Source organism: Takifugu flavidus, chromosome 22 (genome assembly GCF_003711565.1).
Source record: "Takifugu flavidus isolate HTHZ2018 chromosome 22, ASM371156v2, whole genome shotgun sequence".
In the NCBI taxonomy this organism is placed as follows: domain Eukaryota; kingdom Metazoa; phylum Chordata; class Actinopteri; order Tetraodontiformes; family Tetraodontidae; genus Takifugu; species Takifugu flavidus.
The window spans coordinates 8,215,826-8,231,203 of NC_079541.1; the positions used below are offsets into that span (position 1 = coordinate 8,215,826).

At 45.0% G+C, this 15,378-nt stretch overlaps 4 protein-coding genes across 5 annotated transcripts; 2 read left to right on the top strand and 2 right to left on the bottom strand.

Moving 5' to 3' along the window:
* The first annotated feature begins 694 nt into the window (after nucleotides 1–694).
* On the top strand, nucleotides 695–6,484 carry LOC130518928 (zinc finger protein 17-like). 2 transcript variants are annotated; one of them, XM_057021874.1, is made up of 9 exons: nucleotides 695–972; nucleotides 1,457–1,659; nucleotides 1,747–1,836; nucleotides 2,028–2,120; nucleotides 2,273–2,383; nucleotides 3,153–3,276; nucleotides 3,358–4,375; nucleotides 4,653–4,702; nucleotides 5,009–6,484. In XM_057021874.1, the coding sequence occupies exons 1-9, from the start codon at nucleotides 939–941 to the stop codon at nucleotides 6,244–6,246; spliced, it is 2,961 nt and encodes a 986-aa protein (XP_056877854.1). In that variant the 5' UTR covers nucleotides 695–938; the 3' UTR covers nucleotides 6,247–6,484. The 2 variants fall into 2 exon arrangements, with proteins under 2 accessions (XP_056877854.1, XP_056877855.1); XM_057021875.1 differs by lacking the exon at nucleotides 1,457–1,659.
* On the bottom strand, nucleotides 6,424–8,780 carry apex1 (APEX nuclease (multifunctional DNA repair enzyme) 1). The gene is made up of 5 exons (XM_057021895.1): nucleotides 8,650–8,780; nucleotides 8,025–8,165; nucleotides 7,786–7,952; nucleotides 7,513–7,705; nucleotides 6,424–7,362 (listed from the first exon to the last, which is right to left on the bottom strand). The coding sequence occupies exons 2-5, from the start codon at nucleotides 8,092–8,094 to the stop codon at nucleotides 6,848–6,850; spliced, it is 945 nt and encodes a 314-aa protein (XP_056877875.1). The 5' UTR covers nucleotides 8,095–8,165; nucleotides 8,650–8,780; the 3' UTR covers nucleotides 6,424–6,847.
* Nucleotides 8,781–8,920: 140 nt separating this feature from the next.
* Nucleotides 8,921–11,918, top strand: osgep (O-sialoglycoprotein endopeptidase). Its single transcript, XM_057021900.1, is given in 12 exon segments — nucleotides 8,921–9,071; nucleotides 9,455–9,574; nucleotides 9,658–9,777; nucleotides 10,079–10,254; nucleotides 10,368–10,463; nucleotides 10,538–10,591; nucleotides 10,674–10,751; nucleotides 10,832–10,897; nucleotides 10,986–11,076; nucleotides 11,369–11,444; nucleotides 11,516–11,614; nucleotides 11,785–11,918. Coding segments are annotated over 11 exon segments (1,011 nt in total). The 5' UTR covers nucleotides 8,921–9,071; nucleotides 9,455–9,459; the 3' UTR covers nucleotides 11,825–11,918.
* A 44-nt stretch (nucleotides 11,919–11,962) lies between these two features.
* si:ch211-214j24.10 (uncharacterized protein LOC558894 homolog) lies at nucleotides 11,963–15,359 on the bottom strand. The gene is made up of 4 exons (XM_057021896.1): nucleotides 15,208–15,359; nucleotides 13,078–13,854; nucleotides 12,958–12,990; nucleotides 11,963–12,799 (listed from the first exon to the last, which is right to left on the bottom strand). The coding sequence occupies exons 1-4, from the start codon at nucleotides 15,221–15,223 to the stop codon at nucleotides 12,750–12,752; spliced, it is 876 nt and encodes a 291-aa protein (XP_056877876.1). The 5' UTR covers nucleotides 15,224–15,359; the 3' UTR covers nucleotides 11,963–12,749.
* Between the last annotated feature and the right edge of the window lie 19 nt (nucleotides 15,360–15,378).

Here is a 15,378-nt window from a genome sequence, read left to right on the forward strand (position 1 = left end):
GACCACTGTGTGTTTCCCCAGGGATCAATCATTATAATCTTAGCCCTGCTGAGGTTGACTCTATTGCTGAAGGTGCAGCAACCTCACTGAGAATCACGCTTGATTCTGTTGCCACCCTGAAAAAGAAAATAGTAAATCAGAGGAGGTGTGCCCCCTGGTATAAGTCACATATCAGGACCCTCAAGCAGAAAGTGCGAAGACTGGAATGGAAGTGGTATTCTTGTAAAATAGACAGCTATGATGTAGCCTGGAAAGACTGTCTATTAGTTTACAAAAAGGCCCTCTGTAGGGCTAGAACAGTTTTTTTTTCTTCTTTAATTGACAAAACAAGAACAACCTCACCAATAATCCTCCCAGCTGTGTTTTTATTCATATTCTTATTCTTAGTACAGCTCCCTTTGCTTTTTGCAAAAGGTTTCTGTGATTTTACTTGCATTCGTTCATGAGTGGCAGAACAATATTGGGCTGACTAAACTCGTTCAACCACGTTTTGAGTCTTTGATCAATTTATTTTTCAAATGTTGCTTCCCCCAAACCCATATTTTAATCAGCTACATCATAATCGTACACAGCCATTAAAAAACATTTATAAAACAACAAAATTAACAAACTACACACACTTTGCATCGACCATTTTCACTTAAAAAACACACCCAGGAGGCACCAGAGGGTGGCGCTATCACTCCAAAGACTATAGTCTATCTCAAAGTATAGTAGCGAAGAAAAACTTGTCATACAAACATTTGTCTTATAGAATTTAACAACATATTTTCTGTAACTATGCAGCCTGCACGTTTGATCCCGTGTAGAAATTACAGTTTCTAGTTTTGCGTGGATGAACAATACTAAGGTTTTGTCAACTGTGTGTTTGTAGCAGACGGGCTGACAGCTGCTGAGCCAAAGCTAACCGATTCATTTCCCAACGCTGGTTTGTGACGATGGACTCGGGTGTTTTTGCTGCTCATTCCGGAGGTTTGCTTGCTTTAAAACTAATAACCGATTAAATGAACTTTGAGGAAACTTTTCAATTACCAGCAGCGAAGCTAACGTTGACTTTACTGACTGTAAAGTCTAGTTAGCTATGTCGCTGTGTTTCTCCATCCATCGTCAGCCTACGTTGCAGAACGCCGAGAATGCACATTTTATTATTAATGTCGCGCCCTAATTTATTGGAGAAAACGATAGCTAATTCGTTTTTAGCAACATTGGCGTGGTGTTATTGAACACGCACTCAGTGAGGTTGCATTCAAAGCACTCGACTTGCAGATGGAAGTTGGAGGCTGGACAGATAAAACAGCGAAAATGTCTTTTATATATATATATATATATGTGTGTGTGTGTGTGTCACTAATAGGGAGAAGCGGTAGACAATTGATGCATGTTGACAATCATATCTTCAAACAGTAGTGAATGATGTTTCACCCTATTCACATATTGTCGTAATTCATTTTAACAGGTGGCAGGTTAGCTCTCCCCTCTTTACGGCTGCTTGCTCCACCTCTACAGCTTATGATGGCATCTATGTGGAAAGTTCTGAAGAAGCGAGATGTCCCGAACTACTGGACTTTAGCAGAATATGTCTCTTTGGTGGTGGACGTGGTCCCAGATATGCTCATGCACAAGCACAGACTGCAGCTGCTCCTTGGATTAAGAGCCAGGGTAGCTAGTCGCATATATGTGGCATCATGTTTTTTTCTCATAAAAGAACATTTTATGTATTTTTGTTGCTTTATTTCCCCTCATCAGTATATTCTGGAGTTGTGCCGAAATGACCTGATGGATCGTGACTTGATCTTGTCCCACCTGGAGAAAATCAAATCTTGTCCTCTGGTAAATGTGAGTATCAGAAATCTTGATTCCACGCAAAACGATTCATATAGTTTTCAATGTTTGTGCCTCTTTGATCTGTAAACATACATGGTTTCCAGAATGAAATAACATGTACGACCTTGACAGGGCAATTCTCAAAGTCATAAAGGACAATGTGAAAAGTATTAACCAGTAATCTTTTTGTGATTAAACCAAAGGTGGATGAACCTGGACCTGACATAGTGGTTAACTTTGTCGAGCTCATCCACTCTCTGCTCAAAGATCCTGAAGCCAGGCAGGAGTTCTTCACGGTAACATTTTGCATATACAGTACATCTGGAAAACCACTTATCCTTAAAAAAAAAGACAATTATTTATTTGAAGGTCTGTATTGATAGAAGCTGCAGTACAAATGTTAAGCTAGCTAGCAAGCTAAGATAACACATGTTTGTTTCTTTTGCAGGAGGTTTTCCCTGTTGAATATGGAACTCAGTACGACAATGATTTGCAGACACTGTTTTCTGAGTTCATCTATCGCCTGAATCAGCTGCTGCCAGTTCCTGACATGGAGCAGGTGAGATGAGCCCTTTTCTTACAATTTATCCTCCTACGCAAAGTAAGGTTTTGAAGGGAAAGTCCTCCCTTCGTGAATCAAAGTTGCTACTGTAAATCAAGAGTAACATGCTATTATTGAGTTTTATTTTTAAATGTCCTCACTGTCAGAAGGAAAGAACACTTTTACCTGTAGGACTAGAAGAAAAGAGCTCAAGAGGATCTTAAAGGAAAAAATAAATGGTCATGACTTTGAAGCAGGTTTTTGCTCTTTTGTATTATCAAATACGTGATCTTGTACATTTGCAAATCCAGCGTTAGACTTATCAATGATTCAGAGCAACCTCCATTATGCAAGAATCGCTCTGTCCTGTATGAGCGCTGGTGTCTGGATATGGAAAGTGTCAAAACCGTTAGTGGTGGGAATTCATTCCTGGTTATAAATGGAAGTGGAATTTTCTCATTTTTAAGATTTAAGTTAGTGATCTTCAAATACTGTGCAGCTTAAGCAAATAATGGAGGACTTTGTAGCTACGATATTATAGAAATAAGAAGGAAATATTCAGAATGAAAAAGAAGAAAGATAGAATTTAAATACATTTTCTACACCTTTCTATGAATTAGTCAGGCCTATTTGAGGAAATTAAAATGATCATTAATATTGGTCTTTAAATAGGTGCAAATACTCTTCAGATAAAAGCTGTTGAGGCAAACATCATCACAGCTAAGAACAGTCGTACCTGTAACAGTCAAAATGAACAGTAAAAGAACTGTGTGATTACTCCTTCCAGACAGTTTCCTGGCTTGGAAATGACTGTTCCCCCTTAGGAGACTGTGAGCATTCAGTTTGTGAACCAGCAGATTTGACCAATTTACTCCGGCATCACAAAAATCTAGGACATTTGGAGCAGCATGGTAAGCAAACTAGTTAACCTTGTCTCCCCCCCATCAAGAAGAAACCTAGTGTCAGTAACTCATCATCTCTCTACTGTGCAGTTCCACCTTCCGGCATGGGCGAAGGGATCCTTTCCACCCTCTCCAGCAGACTAACAAAGCCTACGGCACGCTCAGATCCTCAGCAAGGCCTGTCCGATGAGCACGGCGTGTCCTTTGTAGACGACGTAGCAGTTGAGATAATAACGGTAACGGATTACTCGGAGGTTGAGTTAAGCACGAGCGCCGATAAAGAGGACGCGAGGGTAGAAAACAGCGGCGAAGGAAGCGACATAAGCAACAGGGCTGAAGAGACGGCCGCAGCGCTTCCTCGTGAGCAAATCGGGGAAGGAGAAGAAGCAGCTGCACAGAGTTTGATGGACATTACCCTTCCGGGTAGCCAGGACTATTTAGCATCTCCCCAACAAGCTTCCCTGGGGCCCCACGACTGCCTGGATTGCAAAAAGAAGTTCAAGTTTGCGTCGTCGTTGACCGCCCACAGGGTCATCCACACCGGCGAACGCCCTCACCGCTGCAGCAAATGCGGCCGATGCTTCTCCTTCAGGCAGTCCCTCGACCGCCACAGACACACGCACAAAACCGGCCGCAAGTACAGGTGCGCGTGCGGCGAGGCCTTCCGGTCTCTGCCGGCCTGCTCGCAACGCCAGCGGGAACAAGAGGACGCCGGCGTTCCCACGTGTCGGCAGCCGACGCCGGCCAGACGCCCGAAGAGTCCCGCCGATGACGATCCGAATGCAAACAGGTCTTCGGAGAGTCCCGCAGGTCACCAGGAGGTCGCAGGCGGTGGCCGTTCAGGTGAGGTTCCGGGACCGGATGGCGAGCTGTTGGTGAGCAACAGTAGCGAAGGAGGGCTTCGGAATGTCGGGGATCACGTCGCTGAGCACGCCGGCGCGGCCCCTGAACACAACCAAGAAGCCACGCCGGCCAAAGTCCGCACAAGCGGGCGTAAACGCAAACCAACCATGAAGATCCAGGTGCTGAACTTGGAGAAAGGCACTCAAAGATGGAAAAAGAGCGGCAAAACTGGCGGAGCGGAGCTGACGGATTTAACCTCTAGTTGGTGAGATTCTCTGCTCTCTTTAACCACATCCGTGTTTTATCCCTGTAGGATTTATCTCCCGGTTTGTTTGATAAAGTACAGTGTAGTTATTAATATTTTGATCTTGAACTGGATGGCAGGAGATTGATGACATGAGGAAATAGGAACACTTTAATAGGTTAAAAATGCCTTAGTGGAAAAATAAGCGAAATTCAAGACTTAAATCCGAAATATTGTGTTATTTAGAGAAATATTAGTATTGGTGCAAGTTCCTTATTGTCACTTTTGTGTTTAACAGTGCAGAACATTCTTATGGGTCATCCATTGCTTCAACACAGGGTGTTGAAAGTAAGTATTCAGATAAATATTAACAAAGTCGAGCGTAGCAAATGCACCGTATAAAGTTTGGTCCGCTTATTACGGAATCTGCTCGGTAATATTTAATACTAAATAGTTTTAAAGTGGAAACCAACACAGGTTTCCCCACATGCCCTGGAAAACCTGGAAGATTGTTTCCAAACATGGAAAATGAAGGAAAAAAAGTCAAATGTTCTGCTTTTTGCGTTAAAATTTACGCACACGAGTGTATGACGTAACAACGATCGAGTGTACGGTAGTTTTTCATATATTTGAACTCATTTGAATCTTCTTTAGGGTTCTCAGCTGCTTTCTCCTGCCCAAAGTGTTCCCGTCGCTCCCCTGATGGGGTCCAGGTCCCGCAGGACGACGACAAGGTCCACTCTGAGACCGAGGACGAGAAGCTGTCCGTCACAGATGAAAAAGGACGTTTTGGTTGCCCGGACTGTGAGAAGAGCTTCAAGTTCCAGTCCCTCCTCAAAGCGCACCGGCGCATCCACACGGGCGAGCAGCCCTTCCTCTGTCCCCAGTGCGGCTGCAGGTTCTCCTTCAAACAGTCGCTGGAGAGGCACAAGCTGACCCACACGTCCGGCCGCAACTACGATTGTCTCATCTGCGGAGGCTTCTTCAAGTCCCTCCTGGCTCTGAAAGAGCACAGCAGCTCCCACGTGGAGAACGGCGAGTACCTGTGCCGGGAATGCGGCCGGGCGTTTGCATGGAAGTCCGCGCTGGTGAGACACATCAAGACTCACGGAAAGGACGTGGACATGCCGGAGAGTTCCTATAAATGCCCTCATTGCCAGCAGGTTTTCAGCTCCGCCGGCTACCTCAACAAGCACCTCCTGAGCCACAAAGAGCGAACGCACACCTGCAGCTGCGGGAAAAGCTTTAGCTACCGCGCGGCGCTCACGGCGCATCAGCGCACGCATCAAAAAGACCGGCCGCACGTTTGCGCGCAGTGCGGGAAAGGCTTTCTCTACAAGGGCGGCTTGTTGAGCCACATGAAGATCCACTCGGAGGAAAAGCCCTTCATGTGCTCCTTCTGCGGCAAGAGCTTCAAGAGGGAGCGCAACATGAAGAAGCACGAGCGCTGCCACACCAGGGAGAACGTCTTCTGCTGCTCGCAGTGCGACAAGAGCTTCGTTTACAAAGCCACGCTGACCAGACACGAGCTGACGCATTCGGGCGAGAGGCCGTTCCTCTGCTCCGACTGCGGGAAAGGGTTCTTCTCCCACGCCGAGCTCCTGAAGCACGAGCGCTTTCACACGGGTCACAAGCCCTTCCAGTGCCCCCACTGCGGCAAGAAGTTCACCCAGTCCTGCTACCTGACCATCCACCTGCGCTACCACACCGGAGTCAGGCCGTACTCGTGCACGGAGTGCGACAAGCGGTTCCTCAGCGCCAACCGCCTGAAGAGGCACCAGCGGATACACACGGGGGAGAAGCCCTACCTCTGCGTGGAATGCGGCAAAAGCTTCAGGCAGTCGTATAATCTGAAGATGCACCAGCGGACTCACATCGTGAAGCTAACATAATTGAGCCATCTGGAATATTTACCAATTTACCAAGAGAAACCCAGGTGAAAACTGGTAGGATAGAAAATCTGGCGTGAATGCAGCCCTTGGAACAGTATTCGCCCCCCCTTGGATCACGTTGAAAGTTACATTTTGTTGATATTATACGGATTATTTTAATTGAACCAAGCAGAGGAATGTGTTCAGATCTTTAATGTCATTTCAGGTAATGAATAAAATATTGTTTCGCATTTACAAACCTTTTATTGCGGACTTGTTTCCCCGATAGAAAATGGGCTTTAACGTACTGGGGCGGTTACCGGCAGTTCACATTGAAAAAGGAGCTTATACATTTATAGTGTCAGAAATTTGCGCGTGTATCTTGAAGTTTACATAGCAACTTAAGCCAAATACAAACAGCACTATTATTTTCTTGTTTTTTTTTTTTACATTTTTGACCAGTATGAGGGTTTCATGTGAAAACAAACTAGAAAAAAACTGCTTCTGAACCTACTAAAAGAGAAAACAAGGACAGTTTCTTGCATGGTAATAAACCACTCACCTTTACACTTTCACACACACTAAGTGTACTTTTACAGATGGGATACATAAGCGATGACCGCTACACTACGATGTGCAGAGTGATGGGGCAGTGGTCACTTCCCCTCACCTGGTTACGGATCTTACTGTCGCACAGGGCGGGCAACAAACTGCTGGACAGCACGAAGTAGTCGAGTCTCCAGCCCACGTTTTTGTCGCGAGCGTTCATCATGTAGGTCCAGAAGGAGTAGGCGTGGGTCTGCTCGGGGTACAGCTCGCGGAAGCTGTCCACGAAACCGGCTTCCAGCAGCTGGCTGAACCCCTCGCGCTCTTCGGCGGTGAACCCTGCGTTCTTCTTGTTTCCTTTGGGATTCTTCAAATCGATCTCCTGGTGGGCGACGTTGAGGTCGCCACACAGCACGACTGGCTTCTGTATGTCCAGCTCGCTGAGGTACGTCCGAAAGTCAACGTCCCACGTTTTGCGGTAATCCAGGCGCACAAGGCCTCTACCGGAATTGGGCACGTAGACGGTCACCAGGAAGAAGCTGGAAAACTCGGCTGTGATGACACGACCCTCCTTGTCATGCTCCTCTTTGCCTGGAACGTTAATAAAATAACATTTAGATAGATTTTCAGTTGAATACTGAGGATGTCTTTACTCAAAACCATGAAAGGTGAATCAATAGATTAAATATCTGATGGTTGATTTGGAATATTGAGGTTATTTTTACAGTTGTCACCACTCACCAATGCCGTATGTTACTTTGATGGGTTCAGTCTTGGAGAGCATGGCCACACCACTGTAACCCTCCTTGTCATCTGACCCAGCCCAGTACTTAAAAGGGTACTCGGGCATTGAGGTGATATCAGCAGGGAGAGACTTTTCTGCACACTTGGTCTCCTGGAGGCACAAAACATCTGGATTCTCCTCACGAACCCACTGCAAACGACAGCCGTGTATCAGAAAACAGAGGGAAAGAAAGTGCATTTTCGACGCCATCGTATTCTTCCAAAGCCTACATCCAAGCCCTTCTTTTTCACCCAGGCCCTCAGCCCGTCCACGTTCCATGAGGTGATCTTCATGTTGGCATCCCGTCCATCTTTGCTGGTCATTTTATCAGGAGGGTCCTCGTACAGTATCGGGGCCTCTGGTTCCTTTGTCTTCTTGGCTTTCTTTGGAGGAGTTGCTGGACATCAGAGGGACACGGTTACGGTTTGGAAACTCAAAAGTTCAATTGCATCCTAATGTCAGAATCTACCTGAATCTGGGTCGTTCTCTCCAGCAGCGGCAGCCGTCGCTTCATCCTCTGCCTTCTTGCCTCTTCTCATGTTTGAACTGAGCCTGGATGCAAACACACCACGCACACACACAACACGCACACGCAGCAACACAGACGCCGCTGGGGGGGGGGGTAATCAAAATCGAGTAAAAGACAAACGGTGGTTATTCAAGTAATCATTAATGAGTTGACGTTCATGTGAAGACTTTGATATTGTTTAGTGGTGCTTAACAGTGCATAACAACTCTGGCTATGCAAGAGAAATCTAAAAAATTAATAAATACATATATATATACGTATACTTCGTAGTTGGCGAAGTAGGACCACGTATACAAAGTTTAAAGCAGTGACAATGAAAATAATAGTCCAGTTTAAGGTTAAAAACAATAAATAATCGGATATTGGTGATTTAACCATGCTAACGCTAGCTTCCTCTTTGTGACAAAGGAGCAGAGCCAGCACGGCCTGCGCTACAAATGAATTAACTAGCAGCTTCTAATTAGCTACCTATATTTGGTTCATCACTGAATGCAAATGTAAATAAGTGCGCATTTGTTCAACCGACGGTGATGCTTTTTCGAAAAGGAAATGCAAATGGTCTTACTCGCACTGAAAAACAGGATGCAAAAATCAGTCCGTGTAGCTTTAGAGTCACTCCCACAGAAACACTCGCCTCTTAAACAGACTTCAAGCCATGTGGTTGTTAGCTGTGGCTTCTGTCTAGATTTGTGCCGGAATAAAATTCTAAAAATAAAGCCCTTTATTTATATTGATTTTATTTAATTCATAGAAGTATATATTGATTTTAAAATAAATACGTAAGTATTATTGGACCAATTTGTCAAGCAAAATGTTTTTAATTATTTGATTTGCAAACGGGCGTCTCTAAAACTACTAATGTTTGGGACCTCAAAAGCTTCACGTAGTATTAGCGTTACAAAATTTGCTACCGGTGGTAACTTATTAAAAACTATTGTAATTGGGATGAAGATTTATTAGTGTCACCTTTTGAGGAAAGTTGAGAAGGTAAATGCACTCATTTGTGCCACTGTAACATTACTACGAGTTAGTTTTAATGACATGTTCTGTTTGATTCGTTGCACGGCTACAATAGGTTCACCTCACTTATGACCATTTTAACAGTGTGTAGACGATAAATGTTACTGTCTGCTACATATGTTTATGTAGCATGTAGTGGAGTATGATCAATTAAATGTCCCTTCGTTTCATGGGGCATAGAAAGGGCTACTAGTCCAATTTGAAAGGGAAATACTTAATCTCACACTTATTTTACTTCCAATACAACCATCATTTATTGTTTTTGTCATAATTCCCGGTAAACCTCAGGTCTGCCAACGAAGTAAAAAAAGACACGGTTTGTATCAATGTGTATTTACTTGCCTTTTCAGCTGCCATGCCTGTAGTAATCGGTTTTGAGGGCAGTGCCAACAAGATCGGCATTGGAATCATTAGAGATGGCGAAGTGCTCTCCAACCCCAGACGGACCTACATTACCCCTCCTGGTCAAGGCAGGTCCCCGTGATGTGCTAAAAGTAGTCATTTTGGTTTAAAGTCAGACTTGAATGTGTGAAGTTCAGACTTTTTCCTTCAGGGTTCATGCCAAGTGACACTGCCAGGCACCACCGTGCTGTCATACTGACTGTCCTGAAGGAGGCCCTTGAGCAAGCAGGGTTGAAGCCTGCTGACATCGACTGCGTGGCTTACACTAAAGGTAGCATAAGATGCTAGCTCTTATTGTGGTATCTATAACTATTCTCTCCTCTACCTGTCCTCGCCCCCTGCCCATCGGCCTGCCATCAGCAGGAGGGTCCCCCTATATGAGCCTGGTCCTGCTCAAGGTTTCTTCCTGTTAAAGGGGAGTTTTTCCTTGCCTCTGTTGCTTGTTGGGGGTCAGGCTCTAGGATTCTGTAAAGCACCAAGAGACAATTTTGATTGTAAAAGATGCCACATAAATAAAGATAGATCGATTGATAGAGAGAGAACTGCTCTTCACATTTCCTCACACCCTCCAGGTCCAGGGATGGGGGCCCCTCTGGTGACGGTGGCGCTGGTGGCCCGTACAGTCGCGCAGCTTTGGGGCACGCCGCTGCTGGGGGTCAACCACTGCATCGGACACATTGAGATGGGTCGACTCATCACACGCGCCGACAATCCCACAGTGCTTTACGTCAGCGGAGGAAACACACAGGTGTGTCTGAATGTTGAATTTCACCCTGTTTTTTTTCTTTAAATGTAGGTTTTCTCATGCATCTTATAAAGTACAAATATAACAGGACAGATTGTCCACCTATCCCCATGCAGGTTATTGCATATTCACAGAGAAGGTACAGGATATTTGGGGAGACGATTGACATTGCAGTCGGCAACTGTCTGGACAGGTTTGCACGAGTAATCAAGGTGTGTGCCGTTGTCCCATTAAAGCCACAGTCTTTTACTGTGCGTGACCTGTGCGCCTCAACATGTTTTCCCAGATTTCTAATGATCCCAGTCCAGGTTACAACATAGAACAGATGGCTAAAAAGTGAGTGGATCCCACCAAACAGCCTCGGACTGTATTATGTACCTAAACGTATTTTTTAACTGATAAATTCTTGGGTTGGTATTTAGAGGAAGTCATTTGTGGAGCTGCCATACACAGTCAAAGGAATGGACGTCTCCTTTTCTGGTATATTGTCGTATATTGAGGTGAGTGGAACTCTTTAGAGCTCCGTCAAGACAAATTTCTGTCTGAGGCGTTTCTTGACCGGTTTGTCTTTTTTCCACAGGACATGTCTCACAAGATGCTGAGCTCTGGTCAGTGTACAGAGGAGGACCTGTGTTTCTCCCTGCAGGTACCAAGACCCAGCAAGCCTCTCTGATATCGTCCTGCTGCGTCTTTCCTAACCAATCTCCATGTCTTTTGACGTATCCTTTATACAGGAGACCGTGTTCTCTATGCTGGTGGAGATCACCGAGAGGGCCATGGCTCACTGTGGCTCCCAAGAGGTCCTGATCGTCGGGGGTGTTGGATGTAAGTAACCGCCCAAACGCTAACAAGATTCTCGATAGGTCTGAGCTTCTGGTCTATATCTGTTGGAGTATCTTTTAAAACCGGTTCCCCGAGAGAGCGAGCTGATGTGTTACACGGCTTTGCTAACGCAGGTGCTTCACTACTGCACCGACGCCACTAATGATCTACTTTGAGGGTTTTTGAGCTTCACTGCTGTGATGCTCTTTGGATTCACAAGTTTCTCCAAGTGAATCTAAACTGTTTTCCCGGTTTGAGTTTAGCCAGAGGAAAATATGTCTCCTCTGCTCTACAGGTAACCTGCGTCTACAAGAGATGATGGGGGTGATGTGTAAAGAAAGAGGAGCCAAGCTGTTTGCCACAGACGAACGGTAATAATCATCCACCTGGGAAGTGACCCACCTTGATCCCCCACCCAAAATAACCTGTCACTCTGCCACAGGTTTTGCATCGACAACGGAGCGATGATCGCTCAGGCTGGGTGGGAGATGTTTAGATCTGGTCAGATTACAGAGTTGGAGGACTCGTGGATCACACAGAGGTAACGTCCAAATGACCCGTTCGTCCATGCCGACTACACTTGTCAGTGGTGACGTTAACAAAATAGTCTGTGTGTAAGATTTTGGACATCATCAAATGTCAGAAGCAAAGATATTTTTATATAAAAGAACTCTTCATATTATAATAAAGTGTCCGTTTGTGCTGTTACAGGTACAGAACTGATGCTGTGGAGGTGACTTGGAGAGACTGATGGCTTGAATTGACTTTTTTTGCCTTACATTTTGTAAATCTTTGTCCTAAAACTGTACCAAGGAAGCTTTCTTAATAAAACAAGTCAAACATGAGTTTTCTTCCATTAGACTGATAAGGAACCGGCAGGTTTGAAAGGTTGATTCAGCAAAACGTTTATTAAGCAATACTGTTCACTTACATTCCTCCTCTTTCTCCAGTGTAATTTTTTTAAATTCAATAAATTCTTCTCAGAAAGAAAACAAAACAAAAATAACCTAACATGGTGAGATCCCTTGAGTAATATTCACTCAAACAGGAAAGCAAATAAAAACAAAGAACACAGCGTTAAGGTGTGATCTTCACTGTGCCTGACTACACCCCTCTGTAAACTGAAGACAGACTGAAGTCCTCTGCAAATATTAACCATAAAACTCAAACACATGATGGACAGACGGCCTTCTATATGTAATGGAGACGGGGGAGGGGAGACGAGGACGATGTGTCCTTCTGGGGAGGGTTTCCCGTACGTGGGCGTTGGTCACGGTCAAGTTTTATTTAAACAAAGTGCTTGATTGACCACTCAATTACCAGAGGACACAGATTTGATAAAACTGCAGCTTTCAAAAACAGGAAATGTTACATTACAGCTTCTCTGATTAGTTTTAAAAGAAAAGGACCAGCTCTGGACATACAAGCTTAAAAAAAAATGGTGAAATCAGATCGAATTAAGGCAGGTTCTTTTTTTTTTCCCCAAAAGGCATTAAAATAGTCCATTGCTGATTAAGATCTTGAGGGAGTTAGTCCAAAGTGTCTCAGTGTGGCTTTGCATGTAGACAATATCCTGAGTGCAGTGTGTGAAAGGGACTCAAACGTGTCCGTCTTTACATGTGCATGTAGGTGTGTGTTGCGTTTGCACTTTTATTTGCCGTGGGGTCGTCACACTGCTAGGCCGGGTTTTCCTCTGGCTCCTTGTACCAGATCACCTTTGCAGGAACTGCAAAAACAAACATGCATGTTCAAAAACCTACTGAAACACCTCTGTAGTGGTGTCACTCATTCACACTCTTGTATTAAAAACTATATATTTACTGCCATTTCAAAACATGTCTTTCAAAATGTGGCTGAAACCAGCTTCAGTTTTGTAAATCTTACCTTTTTTCTGGTTATTACAGACAGCATTCCATTCTGGGGAGACAGAAAGAGACCATGAGAGACAAGTTGACATCACACCGCATTTAAGCGGGACTTTAAAGGCAAAGCCCCAAAGCTCACCTCTACTGTGATAGCTCAAAGCTTCCACTAGATGGCGACAACTGAGCAACATCTTCTCACTGCTCTCCTCCACTTCTGGCTGTGTGTAGGTGGGGGCGCAACTCGTAGCTTGAACGGGCGTTTCTTCGGGTGTCGCTGCTCGAAGAACTGTGTCGGGCTGTGCCTCTACCTGAGGGTCGGCATCTGTGCTCTGGGTGGCGAGAGGGCCGGGGCTCTCTGCGGATGGTCTTGCCTCGCTGATGAAGCTGAGCCCCCACTGGTTTTGTAGCAGCACGCCGATGGCAGGGCGCTCCTCCGCCAGTATTCCGCTTGCCGTCTTTGCTTTTACCTTAGAGGCGTAGCTAACAGCTGGCTGCAGCTTGGCTGGGCTGTCCTGCACGGGAAAGGCAGGCGGGGGCTTGAGCAAAGACAGACTGTCCTCCACCCACCTATCCTTTTGGGTTCCCTTCTGTGGCCGCTCGTTTACTCGGTTATTCCCCTTCTGACTCTCCCTGTTGACGCTGCGGCCTTTGTGCAGACCCTTGCGCTCCTTTTCCTTGCGGAAGCTGATGGTTTGCGCGTGGCCGCTCCCGACCGTGTTACCGTCGGGCGAGATCTGCCGGGGATTTTTGTCGCCTCCGGAGACGCAGCCTCCACCGCCGCCGCCGCCGCAACTGCCCGAACCAGGAGACAGGCGACGGTTGCGGATGTGTGGCTCTGGGTTGTTGGCTGAAATGAGGACTGCTGCGTCGCACAGCGTATCCGACTCACACACAGTGCTGCTAGCTTCCCAAGTACCTGAGAAAGATTCAGACATCCGGTCATTTATACTTTCCATTGCATTATGGATATTCTATTTAATGTAAAACTTAGAACGCACTTAAAACTAACACTTAAGTAAAAAAAAATATAGAAAAGCCGTTTTCTAGAATTAAGGGAGCACAAGGACATGAACCTACATCATATAGACAAACGTCCCAACATCTGGAGTTCGATTTACCTTCTTAACGCCAATTAAAAAAGGACTTTTTTTGTATGAAAATGACCAGAATTATAATCAAAACTATACCTTTCTTAAAATAAAGTTTTTCATTTTGGACACAACCATTTAGAATCACTATCTAAATGTATAGACAGGGTTGATGTCACATTTTTAAAACACAAATAATTCCGGAAGTGAGACACGCTGTTGTCGCCATTCACGGTTATTAGAGCACCTGTACAGCGGAGTGATATTGTCTGTAAAAAGTCCCAGCGCTGCTGTACTCCATATCAGCACTCCTGGAATGTCTCCGTGTCCAATCAAATGACTTGGTCGGTACTAACTGTTGTGTAACAAACATAAAGCTCGTAATGTCAAAAATAGATTTTAAACTGCTGAATGTGTGCAATAAAACGAGAGTTGTTACTTACTCAATTACCCATAGAAATATATGCCTGTATATATGTACTTGTTTTGTCAGCAAAATCGTTCAGTCTACTGCAAATGTCTTGAAAATGAAGAGTCGACATGTGCTCAGTAGCTTAGGAGACTTAAAATGTGGACATTTTAGCACACGACAGCGAATCGAGGGAATGTAAAGCAATGCAGACGTTCGATACTAATGGCCTGTCCCCTCCTTAGCGCCACAGCTTGAAAGCAGATGGGGTGGTCCATTGAGCCCAAGTCAGCCACCCTTTTTTTTTTTGAGAAATTTCGAGAAGCTGGCCGACGGTATAGCCTCACTGACCTAACGATAAAATGGCTGCTTTATTCGCGCCTCTTAGGATATAATAAAATAATGTGGTCCGCGTGTGACACGGTTCTTTAGGTTTCTGCCACAACCGGTGCTAGCAAACTTTAATTAGCTCTGAACATGATGTAGCGAACTACAGTAGACCACGCTATCAAATAATAGGTCATATCGATTATTCTAGTTCGACAAAATTTCAGTTGTCAAAAGTAGTCGACAAGAAGATGGCGCGTTTGGATAATTTCGTACAATTGATAGCTAGCTAGCATGTTAGCCACACTCAAAGTTTCGTAACCTCCATTCAAAGCGGCGAGCAAGTAGCTATCGATAGAACTAGCACCGTCAGCAAGACAACAATTTAACGCAATGGAAAGTTGAGAATTTCAGCATGATAACTCCAAAAGTTGTACAAACTTACCAGTTTTGATATGCATGTCTTTACAATCAAAGTGACGTGGAAGCTAAACCGTTTAATAACTTTTGTTTACAACGTAACGACGACTGCCTTGATGAGTCTTGTGTGGCCACCCGGAAGCAACACGACAGTGGGGTGGGACAGGAAGTCCTCATGGATAAATCTTCCGGCGGG